Here is a 16,250-nt window from a genome sequence, read left to right as displayed (position 1 = left end):
AGCAGAGAGGGAATGCTGAGCCGCGCCGTAAGGAGCCAGTTCCACCCTTGCCTGTCTGCAGGCGGTGAGCACATCGCTCAGCCTCCCGGGAGAGCCTCAAAGCCTGTGGCCCTGCGCCCTGGGCGCGCTTGACATTCAAATGCAAAAATAAATGTGCAAATAATAAAATATTTAAAATAAAATAAAATAAATAAAATATAAAATAAATAAATAAAATATAAAATAAATAAATAAAATAATAAAATAAATAAAATAAAATAAAATAAAATTTTAAAATGTGCAAACAAGAGCTAGACCTGAGCCACTCCTCCGTGGTAACTATGTGCCAAGGTCTGTGCTTCATATTTGCACGACTCCTGAATGCTCACAACGAACTTTTTTTTTAATCCTTTTTTTAAATTTTATTTATTTATGATAGACAGAGAGAGAGAGAGGCAGAGAGAGAAGCAGGCTCCATGCCAGGACCCCGATGTGGGACTCAATCCCAGGTCTCCGGGATCACGCCCTGGGCCAAAGGCAGGCGCCAAACCGCTGAGCCACCCAGGGATCCCCCACAATGAACTTTAAGAGCTAGGGAGCTATCATCCTATGGCAGCAGGGTGAGAAGCAGGGTGCAAGCTCAGATAGCTGTCCGTACTAGGGAGTGCGCTGGGTGCTTTCATTGCCCATAATCTCCGTCAGCAACTTGTAAACCACTCCGAATAAACACACACTCTAAAAGCACTGTGCTTGCTATGAGATATGCCTTCAACACAAGTCCTCTGGTTACTCCTTAACCAGATTGCCACTCCTTCCTAGAAATTCTTTTTTCTTTTTTTAAGATTTATTGACTTATTCAGGAGAGAGACACAGGCAGAGGGAGAAGCAGGCTCCCTGCAAGGGGCCTGATGTGGAGACTCAATCCTGGAACTCCAGGATCACTCCCTGAGCTGAACGCAGACACTCAACCACTAAGCCACCCAGGCATCCCTCCTTCCTAGAAATTCTTGATTGGTTGTGCCTCTCCCTCAAATCCAGGTCTGTCTGAGCCCCAAATGATTTTGGTCGCCTATGCCATCTTGACCGAACTGAATTGGATTTGCAAGGGCATCCTAAATGAAGAAATTTGGGTTCCACGCCCCGGTGTGGCTTCACTGGACACAGCTTTTAAGTTCTTTCCAGCATTAACATACTGTTAACCCATCCTGGGCCTCATCTGATCCTCACAAAACTCTTGAAGGAGTAGGGAAGGTAGGTTCATATCCCCATGGTACAAATGATAAAGCCAAGGCCTAAAGAAATGAAATATATTGTTCACATTTACAACTAGGAAATGGTGGAGCTGGGATCTGAACTGAAGCCTCTGGGCCCCGTGGGCAAGAGTTAGAACATGGGGTTCAGGGGGATCCCTGGGTGGTTCAGCGGTTTGGAGCCTGCCTTCAGCCCAGGGCCTGATCCTGGAGACCCGGATCGAGTCCCGCATCGGGCTCCCGGCATGGGGACTGCTTCTCTCTCTGCCTCTCTCTCTCTCTCTCTCTCTCTCTCTCTGCATCTATCATGAATGAATAAATAAATCTTAAAAAAAAAAAAAAAGAACCTGGGGTTCCAAACCTCCATATTACGTCAATTGATGAATGACCTTGGGTAAGTTACTCACCTTCTCTATGTCAGTTTGCTCATCTATAAAACAGGATATCTACTCTTTAGTATTGCTCAAGAGACAGAACAGGAGAACATGGTTGGTGTGCACTGTCTAGATGTCTAGAAAAATGTCTGGGACATAGTATGTGCTCATTTCGGGTTAGCTACTTCTTTTCTCTAACTGGGATCTCTTGACCAAGGTACTTCAACTATTACTTTTGTGCTGCACATTATCCACCAAGGACTGGGTGGAGAAAACCTATTTCCTTTCACCTTTCACCTCATCCTGGACTCCAGACCCTTTATCTGTAAAGTGCAAGGGTTGGGCTGGTAGACAGACACCAAGAGCCTGCAGCAGTGAGAGTCCCCTCTTATCCGGGCCCCTCCCTGAGGAAGTCCATATCATGACAACTGCTCACTGCAGGTCCCTGCAGGTCATCCCAAGTGTGGACCCCAGAAGGCGGAGCAGGGAAGACGACCAATAGACACATACTTAAGCCTAAAAGAGGGAATTCACCTTGACTCCCCCGTCTCCATCCTCACAGCTAGGCACCAAGCTCTGTTCTTCCATTCAACACATATCCATAAAGTACCTACTAAGTGCCAGGCACTGTTCTAACCACTGGGGTTAAGTTCTGACACAACCCAGGCTCACTGCCACTGTGGCACCTTCATTCTCTTCAGTTGGATCACTCCAATATACTGTCTCCTCCCCATCCCCACCACCAGGCCCTAGCCTGAGCCTCAGGTTTTTATTTTATTTTATTTTATTTTATTTTAGGGATGTCTGGGTGGCTCAATGGTTGAGAATCTGACTTCAGCTCAAGGTGTGACCCTGGAGTCCCGGAATCGAGTCCCACGTCGGGCTCCCTGCATGGAGCCTGTTTCTCCCTCTGCCTGTGCCTCTGCCTCTCTCTCTTTCTCTCTGTGTGTCTTTCATGAATAAATAAATAACAGTAAAAAAAATCTTTAAAAAAAGATTCATTTATTTTAGAGAGGAGAGGAGGGACAGAGAAAGAGGGGGAATCTTTTTAAGATTTTATTTATTTATCAGAGAGAGAGAGAGAGCAAGAACAGGGGGAGGGGCAGAGGAAGAAGCAAACCCTCCACCGAGAAGGGGGCCTGACACAGGGCTTGATCAAGGAGCCCAAGATCATGATCTGAGCTGAAGGCTGACACAACCTCCTGAGCCACCCAGACTCTGAACTGAGCATGGAGCCTGACCTGGGGCTCGATCCTATGACCCTGAGACCATGACCTGAGCCAAAATCAAGGGTCAGAGCTTAACTGACTGAGCCAACAGGCGCCCATCCAAGCCTGTTTTTAGGCCTGAACCCTTGCAATACACTTCCGTTGACTTCTTCCCTCTAGCCTCTCCCCTTTGGCACCAGTTGCCAGAGGAACTTTTCCTACATGCAAATCCTACCTTGTTATTCCCTGTTTAAAACTCCTACAGCTCCCCACAAGCTGTAGGGCAAAGTCCAAGGTCTTGGTTGGTTGTTTAAAACCCTTCCTGAGCTGTCTGCTGGCCTCTCTGGCTCAGCTCTCTCCATACCCTCCTACCCCACGTTCAATACCACCTGACAACCTGCTCTTCCCTCCAACAGCCTTTTCCCCCTTGTTGCCTGCCTGGAAAAAACCTCATTCATCCTTCAGCTCTCCGCTTACATATCACCTCCTCCATGAAGTCTTAATTTGCTGAGCCGTCTATATGGGATAGGGTGGCATGAGCTTGGGAAGCCCTTGTAGAATATTCTAAAACACAAGAGCTCTGGGGGCCTGGGTGGCTCTATGGGTTAAGCCTCTGACTTGGGCTCAGGTCCCAACCTCAGGGTCATGGGCTCGAGCCCCGCCATCAGGCTCCATGCTCATCAGGGAGTCGGCTCGACCCTCTCCCTCTGGCCCTCCCCTCCCTGCACCCCTGGCTCGTATTCTCTCTCTCTCAAATAAATAAATAATGTAAAACAGACAAGCAAACAAAACCCACAAGAGCTCAAGCTCTGGAGGAAACTCTCCAGCCCTGTCTAATCCTGGCTCCATGGTTTACCAGCTGGGACCTCAGGCAAGACCCTTACCCTCTCTGAGCCTTAGGTTCCTCATGTTCTGGGAAATGGAGATGTTACGAATGCCTTAGCTTGTAAGGCTGTGGTAAGGAAAATGAGACAAGATGTGAAAAGTTCCTAGAACGGGGTCGAACACACCGATGAATGTTAGCTGAGTTATGCACCCTCTTGTACAGAAGGAGGAAACCGTTCCTGAGCTCTGACTGTGTACTGGGCGTTCTCACACATGTTGTGTTATCCCATTTAATTCTGACAACTCCACTAGGAACATATTCTTTACATACACAAGCCTACAAACCAAGAATCAGCAAGGTAAGGGGTTTGGCCCAAGTCACACAGAGTTAGGGATGGGCCAAGATAGGGTTCAAAGGCAAGGGGCTATGTAGCTTCAAGGTCCATGCTCTTTGCTGGTTACTCTTACTACCCTTCCTACATCTACTACTAATAATCATAAAATGAGTTATCCTTATTCATTGAAGCTTTGGAGACAAATATCCCCCTGCATGTAGAGTAAACTTTGCGCACCTTAACCGGGCATTCAAGTCTCTGTAATCTTGTTTCTAATTCCTTCCCCAGGTTGCACCCAAAGCCAGTCTCCTTCCTGGCACACTGGGTAAACTAAGTTAGAGCCCCTGGACGTTCAGTCTCTATGGTGAGACCATGATGGAAGCGGAGCACCCTCACATCCCACCCCATTCCCATGGAGACAAGAGATTGGCTGGAAAAGATTTAACTAATAGTGTTGGGTAAACACCTAAAAGCCCCGCACCTGGTGGCTCGGATTTGCATGTCCTGTGGCTAATCCTCTGTTCTATGCAAACTCTCGCTTACCTGCCTGGCTGAAATCCTGATCTAAACAAATTCTGCCCCAGAAGCCCTGAACCTCTCATAGCTAAGCCAAAGCTAGACTCTTTCCTCGGCTGCAGTGAGAGACAGAGCGGGGTCCAAGGGCAGGAGAGCCCATGTGCCAGGCTTCTCCTGGTTCCAGCTGTGGTTGCCAGAGAGAGGGAAGGTGGGCCTCTAGAAGCTGCTGACCCTGCTCACTTGTAAAACATTCTGTGGCAGAATCACAGCGTCCTGCCCTGTGCAGCTCGGCCCAGTAACCAGGAAGACAAAGAGGGCTCTGGGGGGACTTAAAACTCTGGTCTGGAAATGGGAAACCACAAATGCAAATACATGATTGGCTCGTGGCCTGAGGGCACTGTGGCCTCAAGCCAACCGCTGAGAGAGGGCACAGAAACCAGGAGCGTGAGGCCAAACGGTGGAAAGTCAGCAGTAGGTCAGTGCCCAGCCAACGCCCCCACCCCACCCCACAGAGCCTGGGGTCTCACCCACCTGGACAGGCCCTGGCAACTTCGTGGAGGAACATCCTGGTGTGTGAACCGAAGGGAAGCTGCAACACGAGGCTGAGCTCCGCTGTGTCCAGTTGGACGGTCACATCCGAGCCTGCATAGAGGAGGTGGGAATTGAGCCACTGGCCTCCAGAACCCCAGGGCTAAGGCTGGGAGCCCCAGAATGGACAGTCAGCAGCTCAAGATCCCAAAGCTCCCCGGGCCTTTTCGCAGTTTCACCAAAGGCAGCTCCTGGGCCGTAAGGAAATCTCTGCACCGGGAGCTCCAAATTCCCATCGTCCTGGCTCCACGGAGGGGGCGGCCCAGGGCTCTACTAGTCAGGAAGGCCCGCCACGGGAGCGCTAGACAGATGGGCTGGAAGAGGGGTTCTCTGACCTGCAGTGCCTCTCCCCGAGGGGAAGGAAATCACATGGAGGCAGACAAGAGGAGCTGTCTGTCCATCCATCTCCCCGACGGGGCCGGGCACGAGCTGGGGCCCTGGAATACCATGGGGCAAAGACAAGGGGCACAGCCTGTCCGCGGGGGGCCACACGGTGGATGGTGCTGCTCCCATAGCACAACCTCAGCATCCTGCAGGCTCATGGTGAGGACCCACAGATGTGCTGAGCTGGTGGGTGAAGTAGGAGCAATCTGGCACAGGGATCAAGAGCCTTAGCTCCAGAGGCCGGATTCTGGGTTTGAAGCCTGGTTCTGCTGCTTCCTAAGTTAACTTAATTTCTCTGGGCCTCAGTTGCCTCGACCATAAAATAGGGAGGAGAACAGTGATCACCTCACCGAGCTGGGCCCAAAGCAGCCAGTGATGTATGTCTAGCTCTTCGGAAAGTAATTAAATATTCATTTCTGTTGTTACTACTACTACTACTACAACTACAACTACTACTACTACTATGGTCTAGCAGAGAAGATAAGCATTAAATAGATCACCACAAATCATTAAGTCGACGTGAGTGACAGAGACCTGGCGAGGATGAGAAAAAGGAATGTGGATCAGTGAGAGGCTCAGACAATTGCAGGGAGTTGAACAAAAAACAAAAGCTTCCTGGAAGAAGTAAAGTGTGAACCGAAGCTCTGAGGGATGCGTTGGCTCAGGGAAAAGAGGTGTGGGGGCTTTCAGGAAGAGGGAAGAGCACGTGGAGGGGTTTGGTGGTGGGAACATGTCATGTTTGAGGTGAGGGAAGCAATCCAGAGGATTCCAAGCACAGCAAGAATGATGGAACCTGGGCCAGAGAGGTGGGCGGGCCTGGTCCCGTAGTATCATCGTTCCTTCCACAGTAAGGACATCAGAGAGCGCTCCTACTTCACACCATTCTTCTCTCTATGGGTCCCTAACCTCCTGCCCCAACTGGGACTGGCGCTGAAAGGACCACTCACCAAGAATGTACAGTTCACCGTCTGGGGACACTGTGGGGAGGGAAATGAAAAGGCCATTAGCCATTGAGCACCCTAGCCCCTGCAAAGGCAAAATGCCCTGGGGACCCAGAGGAGAGGGATTCATACCACCCAGCCCCATGGCACCTTCTTCCAGCGTAAAATCCCGCGAGACAGGCACTATCTGGTCCAAAGAGACATCGTCCCCCGTAATGGCCATCCTCCGGTGCGTGTACAGGAAGAGACTGAGGGCAGGAAGCAGCAGTGAAGATGGGGCCCCCTGGCCCGTCGTGGAGTCCTTGGGTGCTCACGTTCCATCCTTGGTCCCTAGGGTCCTGCTGGTGGTACCTGGCTATGCACAATCGTCATGCCCTCTCTGTCCATGGTGCCCATCAGAGACTGCAAGTCTACAGATGGGTCATGGAAGCTGAACTTGTCCCATTTTGGGGTGTGCCTGCTTTGCTACTGAAACATGTGCATGATCAATCCCTTGTGTGTGACAGCAGCAGCACAACCTCAGCCACTCCCTTCCCTCTCTGACCACAGTTTTGCTATCTCTGAAGTGAGGGTGGTAGATTAGAAAATGTCTAATGACCCTCCCTCCCAGCTCCGAGATCATGAGGCCCAATTTCTGTCTCTGAGAACTTGGACAAGTAGTTTTCATCCTCACTCTGCTTCGGTGTAATACGTAGGCATTACTAGCAACATTTATCAGGTACTTTTTTTTTTTTTTTAAGATTTTATTTATTTATTTGATATATATATAGAGAGAGCACAAGCAGGGGGAGAGGCCGGCAGAGGGAGAGGGGGAAGCAGACTCCCCACTGATGAGGAAGCCCAATGTGGGGCTCAGTCCCAAGACCCCGGGATCATGACCTGAGCCGAAGGGAGACACTTAACCAACTGGGCCACCCAGGCGCCCCTACTGGGTACTATGTCCTTCACAGCATTTGAAACATTTTACAAGTAATAACGTCCTCTAACCTTGAATCTGGACAAATTGAAGTACAGAGGAGTAAAACAGCTCGTTCAAGATCATGTGGCTAAGGGGGCGCCTGGGTGGCTCAGTCAGTGAAGCATTGGACTCTTGATTTTGTCTTAGGTCATGATCTCCACGCTGTGGAGCCTGCTTCAGATTCTCTCTCTCCCTCTGCCCCTTCCCCTTGCTTGCTCTCATGCTCTCTCCCTAAAAAAAAAAAAAAAAAAAAAAAAAAAAAAAAATCATGTGGCTCAGAAGTAATAAAACCTGGATTTGAACCCAGGCAGACAGGCTACCTAATTCAAGATCTAGACAAAGACATTGGGCAGCCCGAGTGGCTCAGCAGTTTAGTACCACCTTCAGCCCAGGGCCTGATCCTGGAGTCCCGGGATCGAGTCCTGCATTGGGCTCCCTGCGTGGAGCCTGCTTCTCCCTCTGCCTGTGTCTCTGCCTCTCTCTCTGTCTCTCTCTCTGTGTCTCTCATGAATAAATGAAATCTTAAAAAAAATAAATAAACAAAGACATTAAACCATCGGTGTGTAAGGAGCTTCTTTGTCAGATTTTGAGGATTATATGAGCTAATACACATGAAGGGCTTAGAATATAATGTTCAAAAGATATTAAGTATCTGGGACGCCTGGGTGGCTCAGTGGTTGAGCGTCTGCCTTGGACCCAGGGCGAGATCCCGGGGTCCTGGGATCGAGTCCCACGTCAGGCTCCCTGCATGGAGACTGCTTCTCCCTCTGCCTGGGTCTCTGCCTCTCTCTGTGTGCATCTCTCATGAATAAATAAAATCTTTTTCTAAGTTTATTTATTCATGAGAGACAGGCAGAGGGAGAAGCAGGCTCCATGCAGGGAGCCTGATATGGGACTAGATCCCGGGTCTCCAGGATCACACCTTGGGCCAAAGGCGATGCTAAACCACTGAGCCACCGGGGCTGCTCAATACAATCTTTTACAAAAAATATTAAGTATCATTATTATACTGAATCTAGAAGACTTAGACTCTGCCCTAGAGGGGTGGCTGACGCCCAGCTGGAGGGTGCAGTGAAGAATAACCCCATGGCCCGACAGGCAGGGACCAATGCCTTCACTCACGCGTGTTCCTGGCCACCGTGTCGGGGGCGGTGGCGCACGAGTCCCAGGAGGCGGCTCTGCCTGCTGTCTCCCTCACACAGCACACCTTGTACCGCCTGCTGCGTATGGTCAAGGGAAACCAAAACGAAACCTGGGGCCAGGCCAGCCCAGCCCATCACCCTGCCCGTCAGCTGCTCGCCCGCATTCGCCATGTGACCTTGGGCCGGTCACTTCTCCCCTCTGACTCCCTCTCGTCTGCGAAGTGGGGATGGTAGTGTCCAGCTTCACAGGGGATCCGGAGGACGGTGGAGTGTTTAGAGCAGTGGGCAGAAGCCAGTACTGAGCCCGTAAACACGGATTTCCTTCTCCGCCACGGGCCCTGAGAGAGGGAGGGGAGCAGAGAGACACATAGACGCGTCCATTCCCCTTCCCAGGGCCCCCGCAGCCGCCAGGGCTGGGAGCTCAGTGCCGGGAAGGATATGAGGACGCAGTACTCCCCCTCAGCGAGGGTCTCCTGGATCGCCACGGACTGGTCCATGTGGGTGAAGCTGACGCACCCTGGGAAGACGGCAGGGAGGAGCCGCGTCGGTGAACGAGTTAGTTGGAGGGCAGGGGGCAGGACCCTAGTACCCCGAGAGGCTGCGGAGGCCTCCCAGCCCTCTTCCTCCTCTCTAGATGGGAGGGAGGGGGCCGTCCCTTTGCCCCTTGAGGGATGTACGATGTACCGATGTACCCTACCACCCTTTGGAAGAGCATCGGGCGCTTTCTGAGTGGGGTCCCGTCCATGTAGGGGCTCCCCTCCTGGAGAAGCAGACAGGGTCCCGCTTTCCCTGGGATAGGGCTCTGCCTCCCTTGGTGGGGAGCAGTAGCAGTGCTGCTGGCTCCTCTCTGGGAGGTGTCAGTGCTCTGTCTGCACAGGTCTGGGGGGAGACGTCCTGTTCTCAGGGAGGGAGGTGTCTCATTCCGCACAAGGACCCCAGTTCTGTTCCTCTTTCCTTGGAGACAGGAGACAACACCCCATTGCTCCTTGCCCCCCGCCGCCCAGCAGGCCTTGTTGCATCAGCCACGGGCCAGGGGGTGCCCGGTCTTGCCAGCAGCAGGACAAGGCTCCCAGCCCTCTGCCCGCCCTCTCCCCCCACCCCAGCCCCACCCTGGCTTCCCGGCTGCGCACCTGCTGCAGCCCCTGCCGCCGCCACCGACCTCCTGAGCTGTCACCGCTGGGTAGGGTACGGGACACCCTCGCCCTGGCTGGCTGGGGACTACATTTCCCAGCAGCCCCTGCACCACAGGCTGGCTAGCCAGCCTGCAAGTCCCAGCATGCCCGCACCGATCATACCAATCAGGGGGCGCTGGTGGAGGGTGGGGGGGCCCTTCCCCACCCCCATTAACTCCTTAGGTCCTGGGCGACCCTGGGCTCTCAGTTCCAGGAAGGGTTTCAGGACTGCTCCATCCTCCACCCCGGCCCCCCAGTCCTGGGGCCAGGACGCCCCGCCCAGCGCCCCAAGGTGGACGGCCACATCTGCCTTAAGGGGAAAAAGAATGCATTTTCGTTTTCTCCTCCATCCCATCCTCAACTCCTCCCGTCCCCGCTGGCCCACTCTGGCCTCTCCTGGAGCCCTTCCTCCCCCACAGGACTATCTTAAGGGAGAACAGCACCTTGAAGAACCACCGCCTGGGTTTCCCAGGTGGAGAAACTGAGGATCGGAGAGGTTAAACCCGGAGGCCGAGGCCCTGCAGCTAGCGGGTGGCAAAACGGGGCTCAGCTGCTCCAGCTTCCGTGCACTGACCCCTTGCCACACACCTGCCGCCCTTCCTGCCTTCCCTGGGTGTGTGTGATGTGTGTGTGCACAGGACATGCACCTGATGGGGGCACCTGTCCTGCTCGCTCCTCTGGGAGGGGGCTGCCCCTTGGCTCTCAAGCCCCCTCCTCTGATTTACCCAGGCACATGCACTTTCTCCTTTGGGGCCTCCATTTCTGCATCTAAGATAAGGAGTTGGGTCCAGATGGACAAGAGGGGCCCGCTGGGATCTGGGAGTCCAGGACCCATCTCTTGCCCTATGGGCTACGTCGCTGTGAGCTGTAAGCTCCCTGAGGACAGCGCTGTGTCTCTTCCACATGGCCCAGCACAGCGTCTGGCACAGGCGACCCTCAGGATGTGTTTACTGAATTAGCGAAGTAATGAATTGACTTCATGAATACACCTTCTCTCAAGCTTTGACCCAAACTAAAGTGTCAGGGCTGGGGAAGGAGTGGCCACTGTGACCTCAAACCCGTGCCACCTTCTGTTACACTAAGCTGGGAGTTGCTGCCCCAAGGGCCAGTCCAGCTCTACATGAGTGAACACCTTCCAGAAACAGGTGGCACCTTCTTCCCCATCTTCCAGAAATCTGCAGCTCAAAGGGAGCTCAAGTTTATTTGAGTTTGGTTTCAGAGTTATGTGGGGAGAGATAAAGGACGGTAGGGTCCCTAGGAAAGCAGGGGAACCCCAATTCCAGCCCCACTTTTAATGACAAAGCCTGGGGAGGAAGGTGTGGGAGAAGTAGATGGGGACAGACTTTGGAGTCCTCCCATTTGATGGGGGTCAGGAGGGAGGTTCTGTTTTTCCAGGCAAACTCCAGCCTCTCTTTGGGATTGGGGATGAGGCCCTGCCCCCCTTGGAGCACACCAAGCTCAGGCCCAGGAGGGAGAAGTGAGGATCCTGGAAGCTGGGCTGTGGACTTGGTAAATGCCTTTCACTAAAGATGCAGCTGCAGGAATCAGAGCTGGGGTGGGGACTGGGGGCTTGCAGGGCCTACAGGGTCTTCTTAGCTGCTGCTCCCCAGCTCTGGGTTGTACTGGACCCAGCTAGGAGAGTGGGAAGGGAGCTGGGCAGAGTGGCTCCAGCCATAACCCAGCGCAGGGGGCTCCTAATGAAGATTCCCATCCAGCTGGAGGCAGTTGCCTGAGGCTGAGGCTTGGCAGCGCCCCTGATGGTGACACCTGGGGGTCCCTCCCATGCAGGCCTGGCTGCAGCCCACAGGATAGCCTGAGCTGGGCCAGTTCAGCTGCAGGAAGAGATGGGAACATTCATACTCTGCTTGTCCCTACCCCTTACTCACCGAGGCAGAAAGTGTTAAGTGGGCCATGGGCTGAGCTAAACCTCCCTGACCCCCAGCTCCCTCCCCATGAGGTCAGCTGGCCAGTCCCCAGAGAACACACAGGGGGACCAGAAACAAGGAAGCATGTCATGGAGACTTGGAAAATCCCAGCTGTTGCCCTGGGTTTGGTCTAGTGCAGAGCTGAGAGGGTCAAGCATGCTGGCCCCGGGCAGCCTGGCTCCCAGCAGGCCTAGCTCCAGCCAGATTTGGCCGCTGACCTGCTTTGTACGGGCTGGCAGGAGGGAGGAGAACGGCGGGCGAGGAAGGACAGCATCTCAGTCTTCGGAGCACTCCAAGGGCTCACCTCGCCCAAGCCCAAGCCCTCAGGGCACATGGTCACAGCTTTCTGCCCTTCGAAGCAGTCACCATGTGAGCAGGAGAAGATGACACAGATTTTCCCCTGCAAGAGAAAGTGGGAGGAAGGCTGAGGGTGGGGGGACTGAATGACTGAACAGGGAGTGAATGCTGGCCAGGAGTGAGCCTGGGGCCTCCTGTGTGGGTCCTGTTGGCCCTACCCTAGTCCCCGCGTGCACTTGATTCGTGTCTGCCTCCCAGAGCCCGTGCATGTGAAGGAGACGTGTTTCTCCTGAGGGCTGGCAGGGTGGCGGTCACCAAGAGGGTAGTGGGAAGCAGCTTGTCCTCTGGGATGGTCGGGGCCTAGGCCTGGGAACACAACAGGGCTGCCCAGGGGAGTGCTGCAGGGAGAGTGGGGTGGGATGGGGGGGTGGGGAACCAAAAAACCAGGAGTAGGGTTCAGAGTTGGTGGTCAGTGGGTGAGCAGGGCTTAGGGCCTGGAGCGGTGGGGTGGGAGTCGGAGCTCCCTGGAGGAGGGCAGCCCCATGCGCGGGCAGGAGGGGGCCGGGCTGGCTGTCGGGCCCAGGCAAAGGCTGATGGGGCTTGCCTTTCTGCTGTCCTAACGGTGGGCCAAGCCCAGGCCCCCAGTCCCCCCAACGGGCTTGGCTCCCCCTGGCTCAGCCTCTCTCTGCCCCCCCCCCACCTGCACCTCACCTGGTGGAGGGGCTCCCGGTGCTCTGCCTCCTGGGAGCACATCTCCCCTTAGCAGGAGAAGCTGGGGCGTATCTGCGGTACAGGTTTGGATGGGGTGGCTCCATTCCCTTAGGGCGGGAGCATCAAGAGACCCCTCCCTCCCCTGTTCCTGTGCTCTTTGCCTGGACAGGAACAGGGGCAGTGGACTCCTCACCAGGTTCTGGGGTACCCCAGCAGGAGAGGAGGTAGAGGAGAGAGGGGACCCCTGCTGGGAGCAACCAGGGTCAAGGAAAGGTCAGGTGAAAGAGGTCATGAGGTCAGGGAAAAGACGGGGTGGTCCCAGGGTCCAGCAAGAGTCAGGAGTTAGGGGTGGTGGCAGGGTCTAGGAGGGGCTGGCGTCCCTGGGCTGAGCGGACAGGGACCTCGGAGCAAAGCAGCCCCGTGGCTACCACTGGGCAGGCCACGGAGGTCTTCTGTTGAGGTGCTGCAGGGGCTAGGGAGGGAAGGACCCAGCGGAGGGCAGTAGGGGCCACTTCTGTCTCTACCTTCACCCCTTCTAATTTCATTTTCCTTTTGTAAATAATCTCTACTCCCGACGTGGGGCTTGAACTCAGGACCTTGAGATCGAGAGCCACATGCTCTAGGTACTGAGCCAGCCAGGCACCCCTACCTCCACCTCTCCTTACCACCAGGTGTTTCAGCCCTTCTGTGGCTCCCTCCCCTCCAACACCCATCAGCACCTCTCCAAGGGGACCTGTTTCCAAGGGTAAGTAGGTCAAGAGAAGGGCCTAGAGGCTCTGCAGACATCTGTGGCCAAGAGAAAAGAAGGGCCTCCCCACCTAAGCCTCTTTTCCTCCTCCCTGGTTTGGGTAGATGAGGCCGGAGGGGCAGCTCAGGAGTGTGTGTGTGTGGGGGGGCCAGACAGTCGGCAGAATCAGAAAACCTGGCTGGTTACCTCCTAATCTGCATTACTTCCGGCTCCTTGCCCATCTCCTTTAGTGTGTGAGTCTCTCCATGGCTGGAGAGAACAATCCCAATAGTCCCGTGCCCCCCCTCTCCGAGCTGTAGACCGCCCTGCACACCTGAAGCCATGGAGGGTGTGCATGTGAGCATGTGTCGGGAGGCAGCCCCCAGAATCAGTCCGTCAGCTTGGGGAATTCCTGCTGACATTGCTCCTGCAGGGCCAAAGGATGTCGGGACTGTAGCCAGACGGAGAGATTAAAGCCAGTGGCAGTGTGGGCAGATTGAAGGACCTCCATCCTAAGGTCCCCCTGGGATGTGCCTGTTTGTGTAGGTCACACACCTGGCAGGTAGAAGGGCCTCTCAGGAGCGACAGGAGGGAGGGGGGCTGGGTCCTTCTAGAACCCACCTGGATTGGGAGAACTCTGGCTGGCTGGCAGGACAAAGGGTGGTGCACGGGGAGAGGCTACAGGTGCATTCCCACCTTGAGAACTCGGAGGTGAGTCTGCTGGCAGGACCTGAACAATGAGGGGTAGCCACTGTCCCAAGGAGAAGATAAATGATGCGGAGGGAGGAGAAAAATCCCCCATCTGCTCCTCACTCCCCCAACATACTGGTTCCATCGAGGGTACCTTCTACGCGAAGCCTTCCAGCTCAAGTTGACACCAGGGAGGGGAACAGAAGGAAAGAGTTAGAAAGGGTTGGCCAGCTGGGGCTGGACACAAATCAATGGGCTCTCCTCTTACAGGTGGGACTGAGGAGACTCCCCGTTTCTGGGAGCTTCCTCCCCGGATCAGCCTCTGGGTTCCCCAGGACCAGTCTGGAGGCCAAGCCCAGGAGTGACTCCCTGGCAGCTTCCTGCCGGGCCTGCCTTCTCTGATGAGCAGCCTTCCTCCTCGGAGAGGCAGCGAGTCACCTGTTCTCAGCAGGAAGTGCCCGGGGCTCCACCAAGAGGTGGAGGTTCAGACTCCATGTCTAAGGGAGAGATTCTTAGAAGACTCATGAGCCAAGAATGGGCTTCTGGGCATTCACAAACCCTTAAAGTGGGGTACAGATACATCTATGCACAGGTATTTTCCTGAGGACAAAGTCCACAATTTTTATCTTTTTATTTCCAAAGGAATTTAGGATCCTGGGAAGACTGAGTACTGCTGTAAGCCGAGATCTCAAGGAGTCACCTCTGGGGGAACCGGTCACCAGTCTGCCCCTACCGCCGCCGATGGTCCCTCACGGGTGGGGTTGGCCATAGGGGTTTCTCCCCATCTGGGTTGTTACTGAGCCTCTGTACCTCTGGTTCTGCTCCCACTCACCATCTCATCTCCACCCAATCCTCAAGGTTTATGAACCTAGCTGGGACACGGAGGGCACCAAAAAAAAAAAAAAAAAAAACCTATTTGGATGAATATAACAGAAGAAGAAAAGAATCCTTCGCTATGACAGGGAAGCCCCAGGATTCCTCCAAGGCTGCTGTGGTGCACGACTCCTCAGAACCTGAGAACCTGGTCCCACCTCCCCTCCACACAGTAAAATACACATTGTTGGGCTGAGCCTGGAATCCAGGTACCCGCTCCTACTAAAGAGGGGGCGCTGGGGGATGGGACAGTTGGAACGCAGCAGGTACATCCCTTCGGAGCCCCAGTGCTGCTACTGCTCCAACAGGAAGGCTGGAGGGACGCGCCCTCCCCACATTTCCCACTTCCAAGGCTTTGTTCAACTCTCCTCCCAAGTGGCAGGGTCTCCTTGCACTCTGGGCCAGTTTTTGGTACTCAATGTTTCTAGTTGCTCAGTTAGATTGAATTATCTGCTCACTGGAGTAGATCTCATGTTAAATGTTCATAAATAAATTCGTAAACAAATGAGGTAATTAAATAAATGTACAATGTCCATCGATATACATACGTATGTGAAAATATAAGTATCAACAGCAATGTGCGTATATCTCTAGAAGGAAATTATATAAACTAAATATATAAACATATATATTTAGTGGTTTTTAGTGGTTTAAGTGTTTTTTGTGTGTGGAGTAGGAATAAAAACAATTATTTTTTATTAAAAAAAAAATTATTTGCTCACTGTTCTTCACAAGCTCAGTCCCTGGAGAGGGGACTTTAAGCAGCAGGAGTCGTCAAAGCACGTGTGAAGAGCTGGCCCAAGGGATGGTTAAACCAGGAAGGGAAACACCAATCCAGAGTGACGTGCCACAAGGGCAGGGGTGGCGAGATCTGACTGCCGTGGACATGACTGGGGCAAGAGAGGAGTGTGAGGGACAGTGCCAGTTCTGGAGTTGGGATTTTGACAAGAGGATGTATTATAGACAAACTGAGGGTCTGAGTGCTGCGGGCCAGAGGAGGCCTCCGGGAAAATCCTGTTCTGGAGCAGGCTCTGGCCTTCAGATGTTCCTGTGGGCAGATCACGGTCTCCTTGGCTCCCCTAGGTCTACTAGGCTCCCCTAGGCTACTCAACACCACCCAAATCTTGGCCACCTGAGTTTGGAGTGCGTAAGAATATTGATTAATCACTTCTTAGTCAAGTAGGGATCCTGAGGAAGAAGCAGACAGGTAGGATTACCAAGGACTTGTTCCGAAGGCGCAGGCAGGTGAGGTCACAGCTGGTCGCAGAGCCACTGTCTGTCAGGCTGCTGAGGCGTCGTGGGGCAGGAGCAGGGCTGCAGGCCCATTCCAGAACAGCCCAACTCCTTCCTTTACG

The 16,250-nt window shown here is 53.8% G+C and overlaps 1 protein-coding gene and 1 long non-coding RNA gene across 2 annotated transcripts in view; one reads left to right on the top strand and one right to left on the bottom strand.

The window, feature by feature from the left end:
• Positions 1-9,714, bottom strand: part of INPP5B (inositol polyphosphate-5-phosphatase B) — a 50,985-nt gene extending 41,271 nt beyond the window's left edge. Inside the window, 6 exon segments of the mRNA XM_025991717.2 lie at positions 5,019-5,129; positions 6,407-6,436; positions 6,551-6,648; positions 8,481-8,575; positions 8,941-9,017; positions 9,660-9,714. Of these exon segments, the coding sequence (XP_025847502.2) occupies positions 5,019-5,129; positions 6,407-6,436; positions 6,551-6,648; positions 8,481-8,575; positions 8,941-8,997 (391 nt within the window). The 5' untranslated portion in view covers positions 8,998-9,017; positions 9,660-9,714.
• A 2,123-nt stretch (positions 9,715-11,837) lies between these two features.
• Positions 11,838-15,567, top strand: LOC140594336 (uncharacterized). The gene is made up of 3 exons (XR_011995054.1): positions 11,838-11,966; positions 13,199-13,350; positions 14,665-15,567. It is a non-coding gene; the product is annotated as an uncharacterized lncRNA (long non-coding RNA).
• Positions 15,568-16,250: the final 683 nt, after the last annotated feature.

This window comes from Vulpes vulpes, chromosome 10 (genome assembly GCF_048418805.1).
Source record: "Vulpes vulpes isolate BD-2025 chromosome 10, VulVul3, whole genome shotgun sequence".
Taxonomy (NCBI): Eukaryota; Metazoa; Chordata; class Mammalia; order Carnivora; family Canidae; genus Vulpes; species Vulpes vulpes.
Note: the sequence above shows the minus strand (reverse complement) of the source record. Positions and strands in the feature narration are given on the sequence as shown.